The sequence below is a fragment of the Solanum stenotomum genome, chromosome 8, assembly GCF_019186545.1.
Source record: "Solanum stenotomum isolate F172 chromosome 8, ASM1918654v1, whole genome shotgun sequence".
NCBI classification, from domain to species: Eukaryota; Viridiplantae; Streptophyta; class Magnoliopsida; order Solanales; family Solanaceae; genus Solanum; species Solanum stenotomum.
The window spans coordinates 20,125,487-20,139,733 of record NC_064289.1 but is presented as its reverse complement, the minus strand read 5'-3'; the positions used below and the strand labels follow the sequence as shown (position 1 = coordinate 20,139,733).

Here is a 14,247-nt window from a genome sequence, read left to right as displayed (position 1 = left end):
GAAATGGTCACTTCAAATATGTAATTTAAAGTTATTTTAATATTATTCATATTATATAAGATTATTAATTAAGTCTCTAATATTTGTAATTATTTTCTAATTAATATAACATCTAGAACATATTATTGATAAGTATACTACTTTCATCCCGAATTAACAATTTTTTAAATTTAATTTTACTAATTTTTTGTCATTTTAAATATGTAATTTAAATTATAATTATTTTTCATTATGAAGTGTGTACAAAATTTATATGATAATTCAAACAATCTACTTTTATGTTATAGTGATAAATTATTAATCTACACTTTTTAAAGAGCATGAAAATATTTGATGCAATAGTTCAAAATGGAATAGCGAAAGTAAATTAGTACACGGAATAATTGGATACAAGACAAAATTGTTAATTTAAACAATTTTTAGATACACATAAAAAAATAAGGGCAAAAAATGCTCATTTTGGACTCCATAATACATTAATAGAACATTTATCAGAGTAACGTAATAGTCTTCAAAGTTAAGTACTTATGTAAAATGTAAAATAAATTTTATGATGATACAATATTTATGATGTTAATTATATTTCATCAATGATTTCACTTTTATTTGAATTGTTCGTTAATATGTATTATATATAATATTTATTGCAATTGATGTTATTTAGAAATTTTGAATAAAATATAATTTATATTAAATGAAGAATTTGAAAAATAATAAAATGTTGTATTACACAAAGGTTATAGATTATAGAGTGATTATTTGCAAAAAGAAGAAATGATTTATATTATGAATAAGAAAATAAGAATGAAATAGAAATAATAATATAATATAGAGGAGAGAAAAAAAGATTCTTTTTTAAAGAGTAAAATAGAGAATTGGGTTAGAGTTGATTGTCTGATAAAGAACTTTATATTTGGAGAGTAAAATAGAGGATAGAGTTGGAGATGCCCTTAGCTTTTCAAAAATATTGACGATGGTGTATCGGATCCTCCAAAAATAATGTATTATTCAAAAGTCTAATATGAATACGATATCATTTTCTGAGAATCCGAACGACTTTGCTTCAACCCACTTAAAGTCTTGAATGGTAAAATATTAATATGTGATCGGGTGTTGTCTAATTTTCTTGTCAGTATTGTTAATATTACTTTCTTACTATTTTATTTTCTTATTTTAGATTTTTAGTGCGTATTACATATTGCTTCCTTTGCTTTAATTATCATATTATTTATTAATGATATTTGTTCTCTTCTTAATTGTTTTTAATATGACTTTACTGACTATTATGTTTGCTTTACATTTTTTTTTTTTTTTGATACTTGAATTGAGGGTGTTTATCGGAAACACCTTCCCATACTTTACAAGATAGAAGCAAGACTACGTATACATCATTCTTCTCATACTGCAGTTATGAAGTTATATTAACGTGCATGGTTGTAGTTTAAAGTCCAGAGAAGCAATTAAGGGGTTGAATTATTTTTATAGAATTTGCTTGTTTGATTAGTAAATTTCTTAATTATTCACTATAAGAGATTTTATTAGAGTGCTATAATTAGTGGTAAAATAAGAAGTTAAAGACAATAGATTAAGGGGCGTTTGTTGGCTATAATCACGGAACTGCCAAATTTGAAGTTCCGTACTTATTGGGTATGTTCGTCCTATTGATTAAAATCCTATTTGTAAGCTAATTTAGAAAGTTTACAAATTACTATTAAATTAAATTAGCTATACGTACTTGGTTGTTTTATTATATTTTACTTGACAATATTATTGTATAGTAAATGTATGTTATTTATATGTTTAATGTATCAATGAATATACAAAACACATACAAAGGTCAAAATTTGGATGACTAATTAACTCATAAATACTTATTTCAAACGTCAATAATGTCGTTGTTACCCTAAATTTATAAGGGCGGATACTATTGTATCCTCTTCTTCTAAGTTTGTATTTATGTACAAATACACTAATGATACATTAGTGTATATTTGAAATTGAATACACTTGTAAAAATTGATACTAAATATACAAATACATGAAACTATGAAACACAAATACATTGTGAAACATATATACAAAAAAGGAGAGGAACATAAGAGGAAGAGAAGCGAGAGAGAGAAAGTATACGTTATTTTCGAGACTATCGCTTCGTTGAGTAATTAGCAACTATACTATCCTCCCATGCATTTTTTGAAGTGGGCTCTTAGGCCTGCTTTGTGGTCCATGTACTGAGTGGCCCACTTCTCTTATCTAAACCCTTTGAGAAGTTATAAAGCCAAAATTTCAGTCCAATTAGCTTTTGATTGCTCTCAACGGTTAACAAAAGGAGGATTTTGGAAGCTATTGGGGAACAAAATTGCTTTTGCTAGTGAAATGTGATTTGGTTTCCCACAAACCTAAAGTGACATCAACTATTAGTTTACTAAATTTCTCACTAATCATAATGATTAATAACACAATAAAATACCTCCTCATCCATATCTGAATCTAAATTCAATTAATCCAGATTCATCTTTAGTAGCTTACTAAAGGAGGGTGCATCTTATAAAAAATTCATTCATTCATTTTCAAGAGTCGAATTCCAGATTTTCGTTAAAGGATTAGATGAGTCTAAATTGTTGAAAGTTATGAAAATTACACGAAATAAAATTACTAGTGGAATAGTGTTAAACATTTTGAACATTTCTAAATAGAAATAAATATCTTATAAGATATAGAGAGACCATATATAATGTATTTTGGGCGTAACACAGTCCCTAAGATTAGATAATAAGGGAAGGATTTTCCATGACCAAAGATCACCCATCTCGTTTTCATTTGATGTGGAACTCTTCGACAATATCACATAAAGTATGACCATAGTAATCCCCTATTAAATAATAAATTCTATCATGCAATTATTGAAGAAAATTAACAATTATTACAATATTACTCATTACAAACATAAAGGCAAAAATATCAAATATGCTAAACGCTTAAACCTAATGTTATACCTAGAATATATATATATATATATATATACACTCAACATGATATTTCCGATAGGGAGAGCATCATGAAGAGTAAATAATATAATATTTATGTATTTATCATGTCATGTACGATAAGAGAAAAGATACAAAAGGGGCATTATATTATTGAGAAGGAAAGTTCCTTCGAGCTTCCTTTTGTTCTTTGTGACTATATATATAGCTGAATGACTACTTATCACTTAAAATATTATTTCATGAGAATATTAACAAGAAACAAAATTTCTTCTATTAGTCCATAATTTAGCTGCTCATTTTATATGGTACATTACAATAGTCACTACTTTGAAGAAAAATAAAAGTCTGTTATTAATCTTATTTAACGACGGAATAGTGACAAATTCTATCCAGAAATTGGCAAGCTTTTTGTGATATGCAGGCAGCAAATATATATATTTCACACCATAAGCAACTGATCAGTTATTCTACTAATATTTTGAATGGTCCTTAGACTGTATAGAACATCAAATCTCTTCAAATGAAAATAAATAAAAGGGGACCATTTCAAGAAGTGTAAAAAGTGTCATCCACCAGAAATTTTGTTTTCATTAGATAAAATTTACATTTGGAGAAAGTTTTTTTGAGTGCCTTTTGGTGTAAGCAAATGGTTTAGGGAAATGTTTGGCTAATTTTCATTATAATATAAAAGAAGATAATTTAGGTTGAAGGACAAAGTGAAGTACAAAAGCAAGGACAATCACATATATAAAAGAAGTAGATATAATGACAGTTTGGCTGAGCAAAGACAATATTATATTGTTTGGTACCAAAATTAAACATTTACATGTGCAATAACATCAATTGCTGGACCAATACTGTCGTCTTCTTCTTTTCTTTTCTTTTCATTTCATTCCACTGTGCAAAGAAATAAATTTTGGCTAGTTGGCTAAAAATTGAAATTTTCCTAGTGAAAAGAATACCTTAGAAAAACTCATCATCAAAAAAAAAAAAACATTAGATCATTTTAGTATGTTGCCATTATTATTTTTTTGAGTAAAAAAAAAAAAAGGAAAAGATTGTGTCCAAACAGGCCCTAGTGTATAACAAACGTATAACGAGAATAATCAATGTATACCTCATAATATCAACGCACATATAGATACAACAAATAAAATCACCTAATACCTCAAAAAAATATAGAAATATAGAGAAAAAAGGGCTGAAATACAAAATAAAAAGAGGAGAAAATATGGAATAGAAAGAGAGTTGAGAGAGTTGCAGGCTTGTAGCTATAAATCTCTAATTATGCCAAATGAGCCATTTATGGAATTTCCTTAAAAAAAAAAAAAAATCCTATTTTGATATGCACTTGGATTTTGAACATGCAATCTGTTTCTACAGCTATAAAATTATATTACTAGTAAAAATAAGATGAGAAGTTTAAAGCTAAAATGAAAAGAGTGATATAAAATGAGACTCAAAAATACACATATTTTACCTCTTAACATTCAAACAACAATAGAATATTTAACATTAAAATTGAAAAAGGAAGAATAAGATGAATAAAGACCATCACACACTCTGGAAGAAACATAAGATCCAGGATTTTAAACATTTGTTTCCTGTATCAGACTGCACCAAAAAAAGTTCTATGAATAGAAAACCAAAAGGGTTAGAAAAACTATTTGCAGGTGAATCATAGAGCTTGCTTCACTGGATGGGATTATATTATACATGAAAAATCAAAATTATTACAGATTTCCTGATTCGAATCTTGGGAAGGTATCTTCTTCTTTCTTCTATTCCGCAATGCTTCCAAACCGGAGCCTCCATCTGGCATATATTGGAGCTAAGAGAGGTAGTTGACATCGATACTGAGTTTGGTTCATCTCGTCCAATTTTACCAAGAAATGACCTGTCATGAAAATTTGGATATCAGTGACATTAAGTGACCATCGGTGCGTATGAATGAAATTCCGTAAGTACAGTTAAAAGAAGCAAAAGGTAGCCAAGAATCACAACGATTGATCTAAAAGAGAACAATAACCATCACACTGACTCCACTATGACACATACTTCATACTACAACAACTGCACAATTAACTAGAAGCAACATCATATAGTTGATTGCCCGTTAAGAGTGTAGGTAACCCGTTTCCAGCCTTGACGTAGTTACACGTCTAAGATCATGAGAAATGCAATGAGAATTAAGAAAAACTGAGAATATACTGACTATATTCCAAAAATTGCGTACGCCATGATCTTTGAAGCCTACAGCATTGACTAAATGCGATAAAGAAAGCAAGTCATTTACCCCAACAATAAGGAAACAGGAAAATGGAAGATAAAAGGAAATTTCTTGCAGAAGAAACTTCAAGGGACATTAATTAGGTTAATATGTCAATGAATTAGACAGTCGCTGGATCCAACTGCTGACATTCTCTTGAATGCTGATCATAACTTGATTTTGGTGAATTATACCAGAACACCTTTTACTTGTATCAGATAGTCAAAACGGGCAGAAGCAGGCCTAAGTTCACCTTTGGAAATTTCACCTAATTATTGGAATTACTTCGAATGGATTGTGATAGTTTTTTCTAATGAGATTTTAACGCACTATTTTTATTTCTTCCTAATGATAGACTATGGAAGAATAGTTTTGTCTTATGATATTCTGACCGCTATTTTATTTCTTCCTAAAGGAAGGACTACAGAAAGAACTGAGAAAAGGAGTTTGGCAAAGGATAGTACTAAAAATGCTATCCCTTTGACCTCCACACTTGCAATATATGGTAGGTTGATTAAGTAATTGTTAAATAAAACACGCATACCACTGGGATTGACAAGTGAAAGTTGCCTCTTGCATATAGGTTTACCTTCGTTTTTGCTGGAGTTGCATTTTTGGCCGTAGTAGTGCTCCCAAATCCGAACTTTGGCTTCTTCTCTGCAGGCTTTAATATCTGAAAAGAACACATCAGAGTCTCATCCACACTCATCATAGCACCAGCATTGTCAAACTCGCCACAATAGTTAGGGGCTGAAAAAATCGTCACAAGTTGTCTATCAGCAAAAAACTCATATCCATCTTCCACAACCTGCAGTTATGCACTTACCCAGTAAGATTTAAGAAACAAAGTTAAAAAAAAATTATAAGTAATATCTGGTTCAAACCTGGTGGGCACGACAAATAAGATCAAGATCTTGCTTCTGGAGAAACTCTGTGACCTTATCAGAGCCAAAGGTGTGAGAAACTCCCCGGTCATTCATTCCCCACCCTTTAACATCTTTACTAGGATCTGACCAGAGAAGATCACAGAGTAACCCGCTCTCTGGAACATCAGTTGGTCGTTGAAGGTTCCTTATCTGATCCAAATGCTGAAGATCAGGAGAGAGTCCACCGTGCATACACAAAATCTTTTCATCAATCAGAGCTGCCACAGGGAGGCAGTTAAAAGAGTCTGTGAATACTTTCCACAGTCGAACATTGAACCTTCGTTTGCACTCATCATAGAATCCATATATACGATTCACAGAAGCACATTCATGGTTACCCCTCAGAAGGAAAAAGTTTTCAGGATACTTTATTTTATATGCAAGAAGAAGACATATTGTTTCCAGACTTTGCTTCCCCCGATCAACATAATCACCCAAGAATAGGTAATTGGATTTTGGAGGTAATCCACCATATTCAAACAGCCTCAGTAGATCTGAATACTGGCCATGGATATCCCCTGACCACGTATTGCAAATAAAATATTAGCTAAACACAAGTGTTGAACAAAGTACTGGTCTGTAAGAAAGATGAGAAACAGCAGAGGAGTCGAGATAGAAATCTATGAACAACAATATTATCAAATAAAATCCATAAGGGGAGTGAAACAGTGGTCAGGATGAATGCACAACTTGAAGTACAAGTGCACAACATCCAACAGCAGTCTAAGCTCTTTGAGCAAAGTTCTTTCAGTTGTAAAATAAAACCTCACAGATTGACCTAACTGGATAGCGTCATTACTGGTATGCTGGTGACAGTAGAAATTGATTGACAATATTTGCTAAATTATTCCCAACAGGTCCAATTACTCAAAGAACATCAAAACTAGACCACTTCAGTTGAATCTCACAGATCTAAATGCAATTAAAACAGATCCAATTATCAGTTACTTTCTATATCTGTAAATATTTTGCCAATATTCACACCCTTCTCCACAGCAGAAGGGTTTCATTTTATAGAAAGTGGCACTATTATCTATGAAATAGATGATACGAGTTATCACTTATCAGTATGGAAGTATTATTGGTTGCAGCCAAAATAAATTAGATTATAATATAAAGTGGACGAATCAACCACTCAGAAAATTGTTGATTTCAGTGGCTTTTCTATTGCTCTTGCCTCTTAGTGTGAATTGAACTTGTGTAAGACGAGTTTATAAGTTCAAATGAAGATGATGAAAAGAGAAATAGACAAAAAAATACTCTTATGTTTTGTCCTTTGAAAACCCACTTCCATCTGGTTTAGCAAATTTACCAGTTCATTCAGTTTATAAACTACTTGAAGGGGCTAAAAAACAGGTGTCTTCCAAAGCAGTGGTTCGTCCCTCTATAGTTACTCCAAGTATGTATATATTTCAAGAGAATATACATGTCATAGATTAAGTGCTACTAACATAATGAATACTGGAGCATACATCATCACCCACTCAAACCAGCTTAGACTCAACGAGTTCACCCAACTAACTAAAAGTGTAAATAGATCGTGTATTCTAACCATCACCAACAACCATAGTTCAAAATTCACAGACACCATTTGCTTGTTGTACATCTCTACTTATAATATCATGAAGTTAATGTTGCATAAAGAGTGCACTCCACATTTAGTTTCATTCGCTAAATTTTTTTTTGAGAATGGTAAACTTTACTTCTATATATCCACAGGTGTACGACAACAAAGTGTAGTCCCCCATCACTACAACATTTACTAAAATTGATACTTGTACTTTCAGCAGGAAGGCAGGGCTAAAAGATTATAAGTCATTAGTGTAGGTACATCTCCTAAACATTGAGGAGAAAAGAGAGTAAGAAAACCTAGCATTATCCTTGACTGAATAATCTGACCATGCAAGTTTAGTTGGAAACAGAGAACATAACAAAAGTATAAACATATCATGTCACACAGTTGTTTAGACAACACATCACCCACGATCAACAGCAATTTTCATGTTGACCAAGTGACTTCATGGTGACTGTACTTTGGAAATTATGGCAATCTGATTAGTCAAGGAAATCATAATTAGCAAATGGGTAATATCAAATGGAAGAAAAAGAGAAATTTGAAATGGAACGGGAAAATAAAAGCTCAAGATAGGTAAGAAAACCAAGAATTTTTATAAGATTATGCATTGCAGAAAGTAAAGCCACAAATAAATTTGACCTGAATGATAATGTAAGTTTCATTGCTTTATGCTTGACGATAAGCCTTAGGGGAGATTTAGTACCTGAAATACCGGCAACTATGATAAATAATTACATCAGCTTTCCCACTGATATTTATTTTAAAAGTAACAGATTTCTCTTTCCTTCTAGGTGGCCCGAAGATAAAAACTAACTGGAATCATGGATAACTGCCTAAAAAAGATTGTATTGGATACCAAAAACTTACTATAGCAGAAACCACTAGGAACTGAAAATATTATATAACTTCATTGATTTCATGGCCACACACTAATGTCTCTCTCGCTGACAGTCTTCTAAAGTTAGTTCCTACAAACTGATATGGTGATAACCTTTGCATGAAGAAAGAGTTCACAAGTACAGCAACTATAGGTAATAGGTATCACCTTGATGTCTCAGTTTATAAGCAAAGATTAACTGGTAATGAATACCATAGATGACTTTATGCTCCAGCATTACCTTCATGGACTTCATCGATCAGCTTCGGATTAATAATGATTGCCCATACACAATCCAGACACTAATATGTTCATCAGTCAAAGATGTTAAATGACATAACGGAGGATAAGATATGGTAAAGGCACTTTGCTCACAATTCACTTAATACTATTCATCTATCTCAGAAAAAAATCACCTAATAAATCCATAACCTTTACTACATTTCTACAAAATCTGTCTTTTTTGGGTAAGGGAAGGGCAGGAGGCAGTGAGAAGGACTTTGAAAAAGAACAGAAAATAAGAGGCCCTTCAGAAAATTTGCTATCGTTGCATTAGTAAATACAATAGTAGCTAACCTAACTTTATTTTCTGCAAAGCTGCCGAACATCAATTTTAAATGAATCAAATCATAGGTATCAATAAGAGGCCCTCCAGGAGAGCATTTCATGTCCTACTCTGTAAATTCAGTTTGAAAAGGTAAAAGAATATAGTGGAGGACCGCTAAAAGATATCATCCTACTTCTAAATTAAAATTGAGGAGAGAAAATAGGTGTAAACGAGGAGAGACGGAAAAGAATGAGAGGTAGGGGTTAGTTTCCTAGTCCGTTAGTAAGTAAAAGAGGGAAATAGTAACGCAAGTAATTCAAAGTATTCCCCTTCCAAATAACATCTGGTCCAAGTTAATGAGAGACCATTACACCTTAGCATAAGCTGATTTAGAAGTAAAGAGTTATTATTTACAAATTAGGGCATAATCCTAATATTATCACCCTAAGCATTAGACTTGAGAGCTCAACTATCAAATACTGGTAAGGCTTCGGGAATAGAAAATATCAAGTCAATTCCTACCTCCTACCTGTACTCTACTCTTGTTGGTAGCTGAAACTATTGGTGGCCTCATTAATTTGAATGAAAAAACTCTATCCACACTATGCAGCTGATAACAACCTTCAAACTAATTATAAACAAAATCATTAAATCCTCACGATTCGGGGTGCGTTTGGAACGAAGGGAGGAGTATCAGAAAAAAATGTTAATAATCAAACACTGGAGAATGATAACAGTCGAACCAAACACACAAGAATTAGGAAAAGTCATCTTCTAATCATACAACTACTTGTTAACCAGCACTAATTAAAGTCACAAAAGATAACCCTAACGAAGACCTAATCAGTACTCATCAATTAACAACTAAACATCACATAAAACTTCATCATCAACAAAACCCACTTCAAGAACTCTAATTCTACTCAAACCCAGATGGAATTAAGTCTAAAAACTAAAATTCATAACTAAACAACCGAAATGAAACCCCCACTTACCGCAGATCTTGATGGGTGCATCAAGCTCAAGAAGATTGGGCTGGCGCAAGAAAATTTCTCTGGATTTGAGACAGAGCTGTCTGATTTCAGCCTCAGAAAGTTGTACTTGTTTTCCAGGTCTGCCACGAACTTCAAGCAAACGATGGATTATATCATCAAGTGCTAAAATATCCATATTTCTTCCTCTGCTAAACTTAGCATATAACCAAAGAAGTTCAGTAAACCCAAACTATATGTCAAGTAGAAGAGACAAGTGGATTGGTAGTCTCCTACAGAGAGAGGACTCGTTTTCTTCTTTTTGAAAATGGCTTTTTCTGTGCGAACATTCGTGTCTATCTCTGAGAAAGAGAGAGATAATAGCAGGGTAGGGCAACGTCTCTACAAAAATTAATTCTTCCCACGCGGTTGTATCAAAATGAATACACACTTCTATTTTTTTTTAATTTTTAAAAAAATCTTATAATTTCAGATTTTTTATAGAATTATCAATTATTGTGATTTATAATATTTTTTTACGTAATTCACAAATAGATAAATTTTATTACAAAAAAGTTAAAGATTTCTGGTCAAACTTAAACTGTTTGACTTTCTTAAAACGAAAAGTGTTACATAAAATGGGACATAGTCTTATCTAATTTTTTTTTGGAAAAATTATCAATTAAGTCATAATACCTAACATAATTAGTTAAAATAACAACACTTTAAAATATTTATTTAAAATGGCAGAATGACAATATTTTTATAAAATAATATGTATTCAAATTTTAGTATTTTAAATTAATTGTATTTATGGAAAGGGTCCTATTGGACCAAAATATACACTAATAATCGTTTACAGTGAAAAACAAACAAACAAATACAATTAACCATTTTTCATCAACATTCAAGTTTCTTCCCCAACATTTTATGTTTCTTCCACATTTCACGTTTCAAGATTAGCTTTCTTGAAGGGGCTAAATTGTTGTTCATCAAGAATTTTTATTGATTGTTATACAAAATCTCTTTATTAATTCAAGCATATTTCTCGGTTGGCAAGGTAATTTTCATCATCCATTTTGATTTTTTTGATTTGATGTTTAAAGCACCGATTCTATACGTTACGGATTTCCAGTCGAATTTTTCAATTTTTATGTGATTTTGTTTAAATATTCATCATATATTTATGATTTTCATTTTTTTTTGTGATTTTATTTTAATTTTTCAGATTTTGTAGATTCTAGAAATTCATATATATGTGAATTTTGTTTGATATTCAATACATTTTAATAATTGATAATAACGAAATTTGCTTTTAGGCTTTTAGATTTTGGGGAAAGCATCTGATTGGCTACAGTGATTGATTCAATCAGAATTACTAGAGGTATACCAAATAATATTCAAAATTTTGGGGAATTTTCCTCATTTTATTTGTGTATTACCCAAGGGTTGCTCGAAAATGTAGGATATGCGGCTAGAATGGCACAAGAGAGCTCTTCCAAAAAAAGGAGAGTTTTGTGTTCTGAAACCGCTGACGATCAAGGAAAAGATTGAAGTGATGAAGTATTACTTTATGGCGATGAAGAGGTGTTATGCCGTAATTTTACTAATCTTAAGAAAAATCACTTTTGAAATGTTCTAAGTATAAAACAATTTGAGAAAAATACTTAGAAAAGAGTTGTCACTTAATTTTTTAAAGAAATTAAGAAAACTCATAATTTTCAAAGATTTAAACAGAAAAAATCCTTTGAAAATATCAAAGAGGGTTCGGGGTTCAATTTACACTTCGAGAAGGGTTTAAGCATTCGAAGTGTCCGCTAACATGCGGTTGACCTGCGACTTGACTAATATATATTTTGACTATTTTTAGGAAAATAATGATTTAACATAAAAAAATAATAACTTACAATATTTGATTAACTTTGAGAAAATAATTAAATAAATGACACATTTTATTTCATTTTTTTATTTTTTGGAGAAAGGGATCCAAAATAAAACATTTGACTCAAAATACAAGTGATTAGAATATTAATAAAACTAGATTAATTAGAATTTCTTTAATTCATTTTTTGAAATAAATAATTTAAACCAATTTAATAAATTTAAGCATGAAAATCATCTTTTAATTAATTGAAGAATGAAAGCAAAGTTTGACTAATCTTTTTTGAGAAAATGTCCAGATATATATATATATATATATATATATATATATTCTTTTTTATTTCTCTTTTAGTTTACTTGAGGAATAAATACTTTGACCTTTAAATCATTTTTAAACGAGTAAAAAGTGATTGAGTGTGAGACATTAAAGAATATGTTGTTGTTTTGTTTTTTTTTTTTTTTTTGGAACAAAAGATTTAATTTTAAAATGTATAATTTGGCCAACATATTTAATTAATAAAATAGATAAGATAAAAATAATAATAATAATAATAATAATAATAATAATAATTAAAAGTTAACCAACACAAAGAAAATAACTCATATTTTGGGGAATCTAATTAAGTTAATTAAAAATTATAAAGTTAGAGTTAAATAACAAACAATAAATAATCGCAATTAAATAATTAAAGAATAAGAGAGAAATTGAATTTGGGCCTCCTTTTGGGCAAAATTTGCTGGAATTTTTGGGCTTAACCCAATTCCCATTTTTGTATACACTTGATGTATATCAGTGTATATCAACATGTATATCAGCCCTTTTCATGTATATCTTGCTTCCAAACACATGTATTTCGCATCAGTCCTGTATTCCTGCATTTTTTACCTGTATATTGATGTATACTGAATGTATACAGTGTATAATAAATGTATATAGTCCATCTTAGGACCTTCGAACACCTGCAATCTGGATTTCCAGCCCTGTATTTCATTCTATTTGCTTTGACTGACTCGAGAGAAAGATGATTTGGGGGGGGGGGGGTGGGGGGCTCAGTGACTCATCCGAAATGCAAAGGGGGAGGGAAAGTAGAGTTCGAAAGGACTCGGATGGTTTCACATGCAAAAGATAAAAGAGGGTAAAAATTAGTGTCGGATAGTAATATCTCAAGCTTATAACTTTAAATGACAAAGAGGACCAGTAACTTGTAACTTAACAAGTAGCAAATAATCAGCAGAAACCATAAGTTGAGCAAAATGCAAGCAAATGCTTCAAAAATTAAAACAAGTCATGGTGATCAAATTCTTCAACTTAGATTACTGTTTCCGACTGACTTCTTCATTTTTTTTTCCTTTTTTTTTAGCAAATTGAGAACGAATGAAGCGAACAAGCTATGGACGACTCAAAATATAAAACGATGACTATAACTAAGTGAACTTACATGAACATTCAAACACGATGAGTTAATCTATCAGCACTCTTACAACTCAACAAACATGAAACAATGATAAGGGGAGTTGGAGGCTATCAACCTAAACGAATAAAAATTTAGCAAGTGCTATCTTTAAAAGCGAAAGAGAAGCAAAAGGATCCATCTAATTTTAACACACGCGAGAGTAGTATAGTTACATTGATTATAGCATTTAAAGACGAGCAAACTCATATGCTAAAGACCCATAGTTTAACGGATAACCATTCTTACCACAAGAGATACTACCTCAAAAAAAAAACCAAATAGTCGAGCACCACAACATGATCAATTATCATGTATTTAACCGAAGCAAGATTAATTCAAAGACATGAGCAAGCAAATGCAATTTAAGAAAACTTGAACCATACGAGGGACTAAAAGAGGACAAATAAAAAGGGAAAAAAAAAACTAAGCAATGAACTGGAGAGGAAACAATATGCTGGGGCAAGCCTAAAATCTGGAGAAAAAAAACAAACTATAGAACATCATATTTTTAAGAGTTCAACTGTAAATGACAAAGCATTTTTTACTAAAAATTGGACGAGATGAAGACAATTTAATACAAATAACCGCGGAGTTGCAAAATGGAGAAACGTACTGCTACAACCAACAAACAACAAAGAACATAACATATAACTTCCACACTAACTAGTGGAGATTCCGCATCTTCCTCAGAATAAAAACAAACCAACAATAAGAAAATCCAAGCTTAACTAACAAATTCCAGGCTTAAATCAGGAC

The 14,247-nt window shown here is 31.1% G+C and overlaps 1 protein-coding gene across 1 annotated transcript; it reads right to left on the bottom strand.

The window, feature by feature from the left end:
* Positions 1-4,558: 4,558 nt before the first annotated feature.
* Positions 4,559-10,557, bottom strand: LOC125872410 (serine/threonine-protein phosphatase PP1-like). Its single transcript, XM_049553140.1, has 4 exons — positions 10,181-10,557; positions 6,144-6,703; positions 5,849-6,067; positions 4,559-4,887 (listed from the first exon to the last, which is right to left on the bottom strand). The coding sequence occupies exons 1-4, from the start codon at positions 10,353-10,355 to the stop codon at positions 4,873-4,875; spliced, it is 969 nt and encodes a 322-aa protein (XP_049409097.1). The 5' UTR covers positions 10,356-10,557; the 3' UTR covers positions 4,559-4,872.
* Between the last annotated feature and the right edge of the window lie 3,690 nt (positions 10,558-14,247).

Coding starts and splice junctions, on each gene's coding strand:
- LOC125872410 (XM_049553140.1), bottom strand. CDS start 10,355: ATGGATATTTTAGCACTTGATGATATAATCCATCGTTTGCTTGAAGTT. Junction 6,704..10,180: donor TGCACCCATCAAGATCTGCG/GTAAGTGGGGGT, acceptor ATACGTGGTCAG/GGGATATCCATGGCCAGTAT. Junction 6,068..6,143: donor TTATTTGTCGTGCCCACCAG/GTTTGAACCAGA, acceptor GCATAACTGCAG/GTTGTGGAAGATGGATATGA.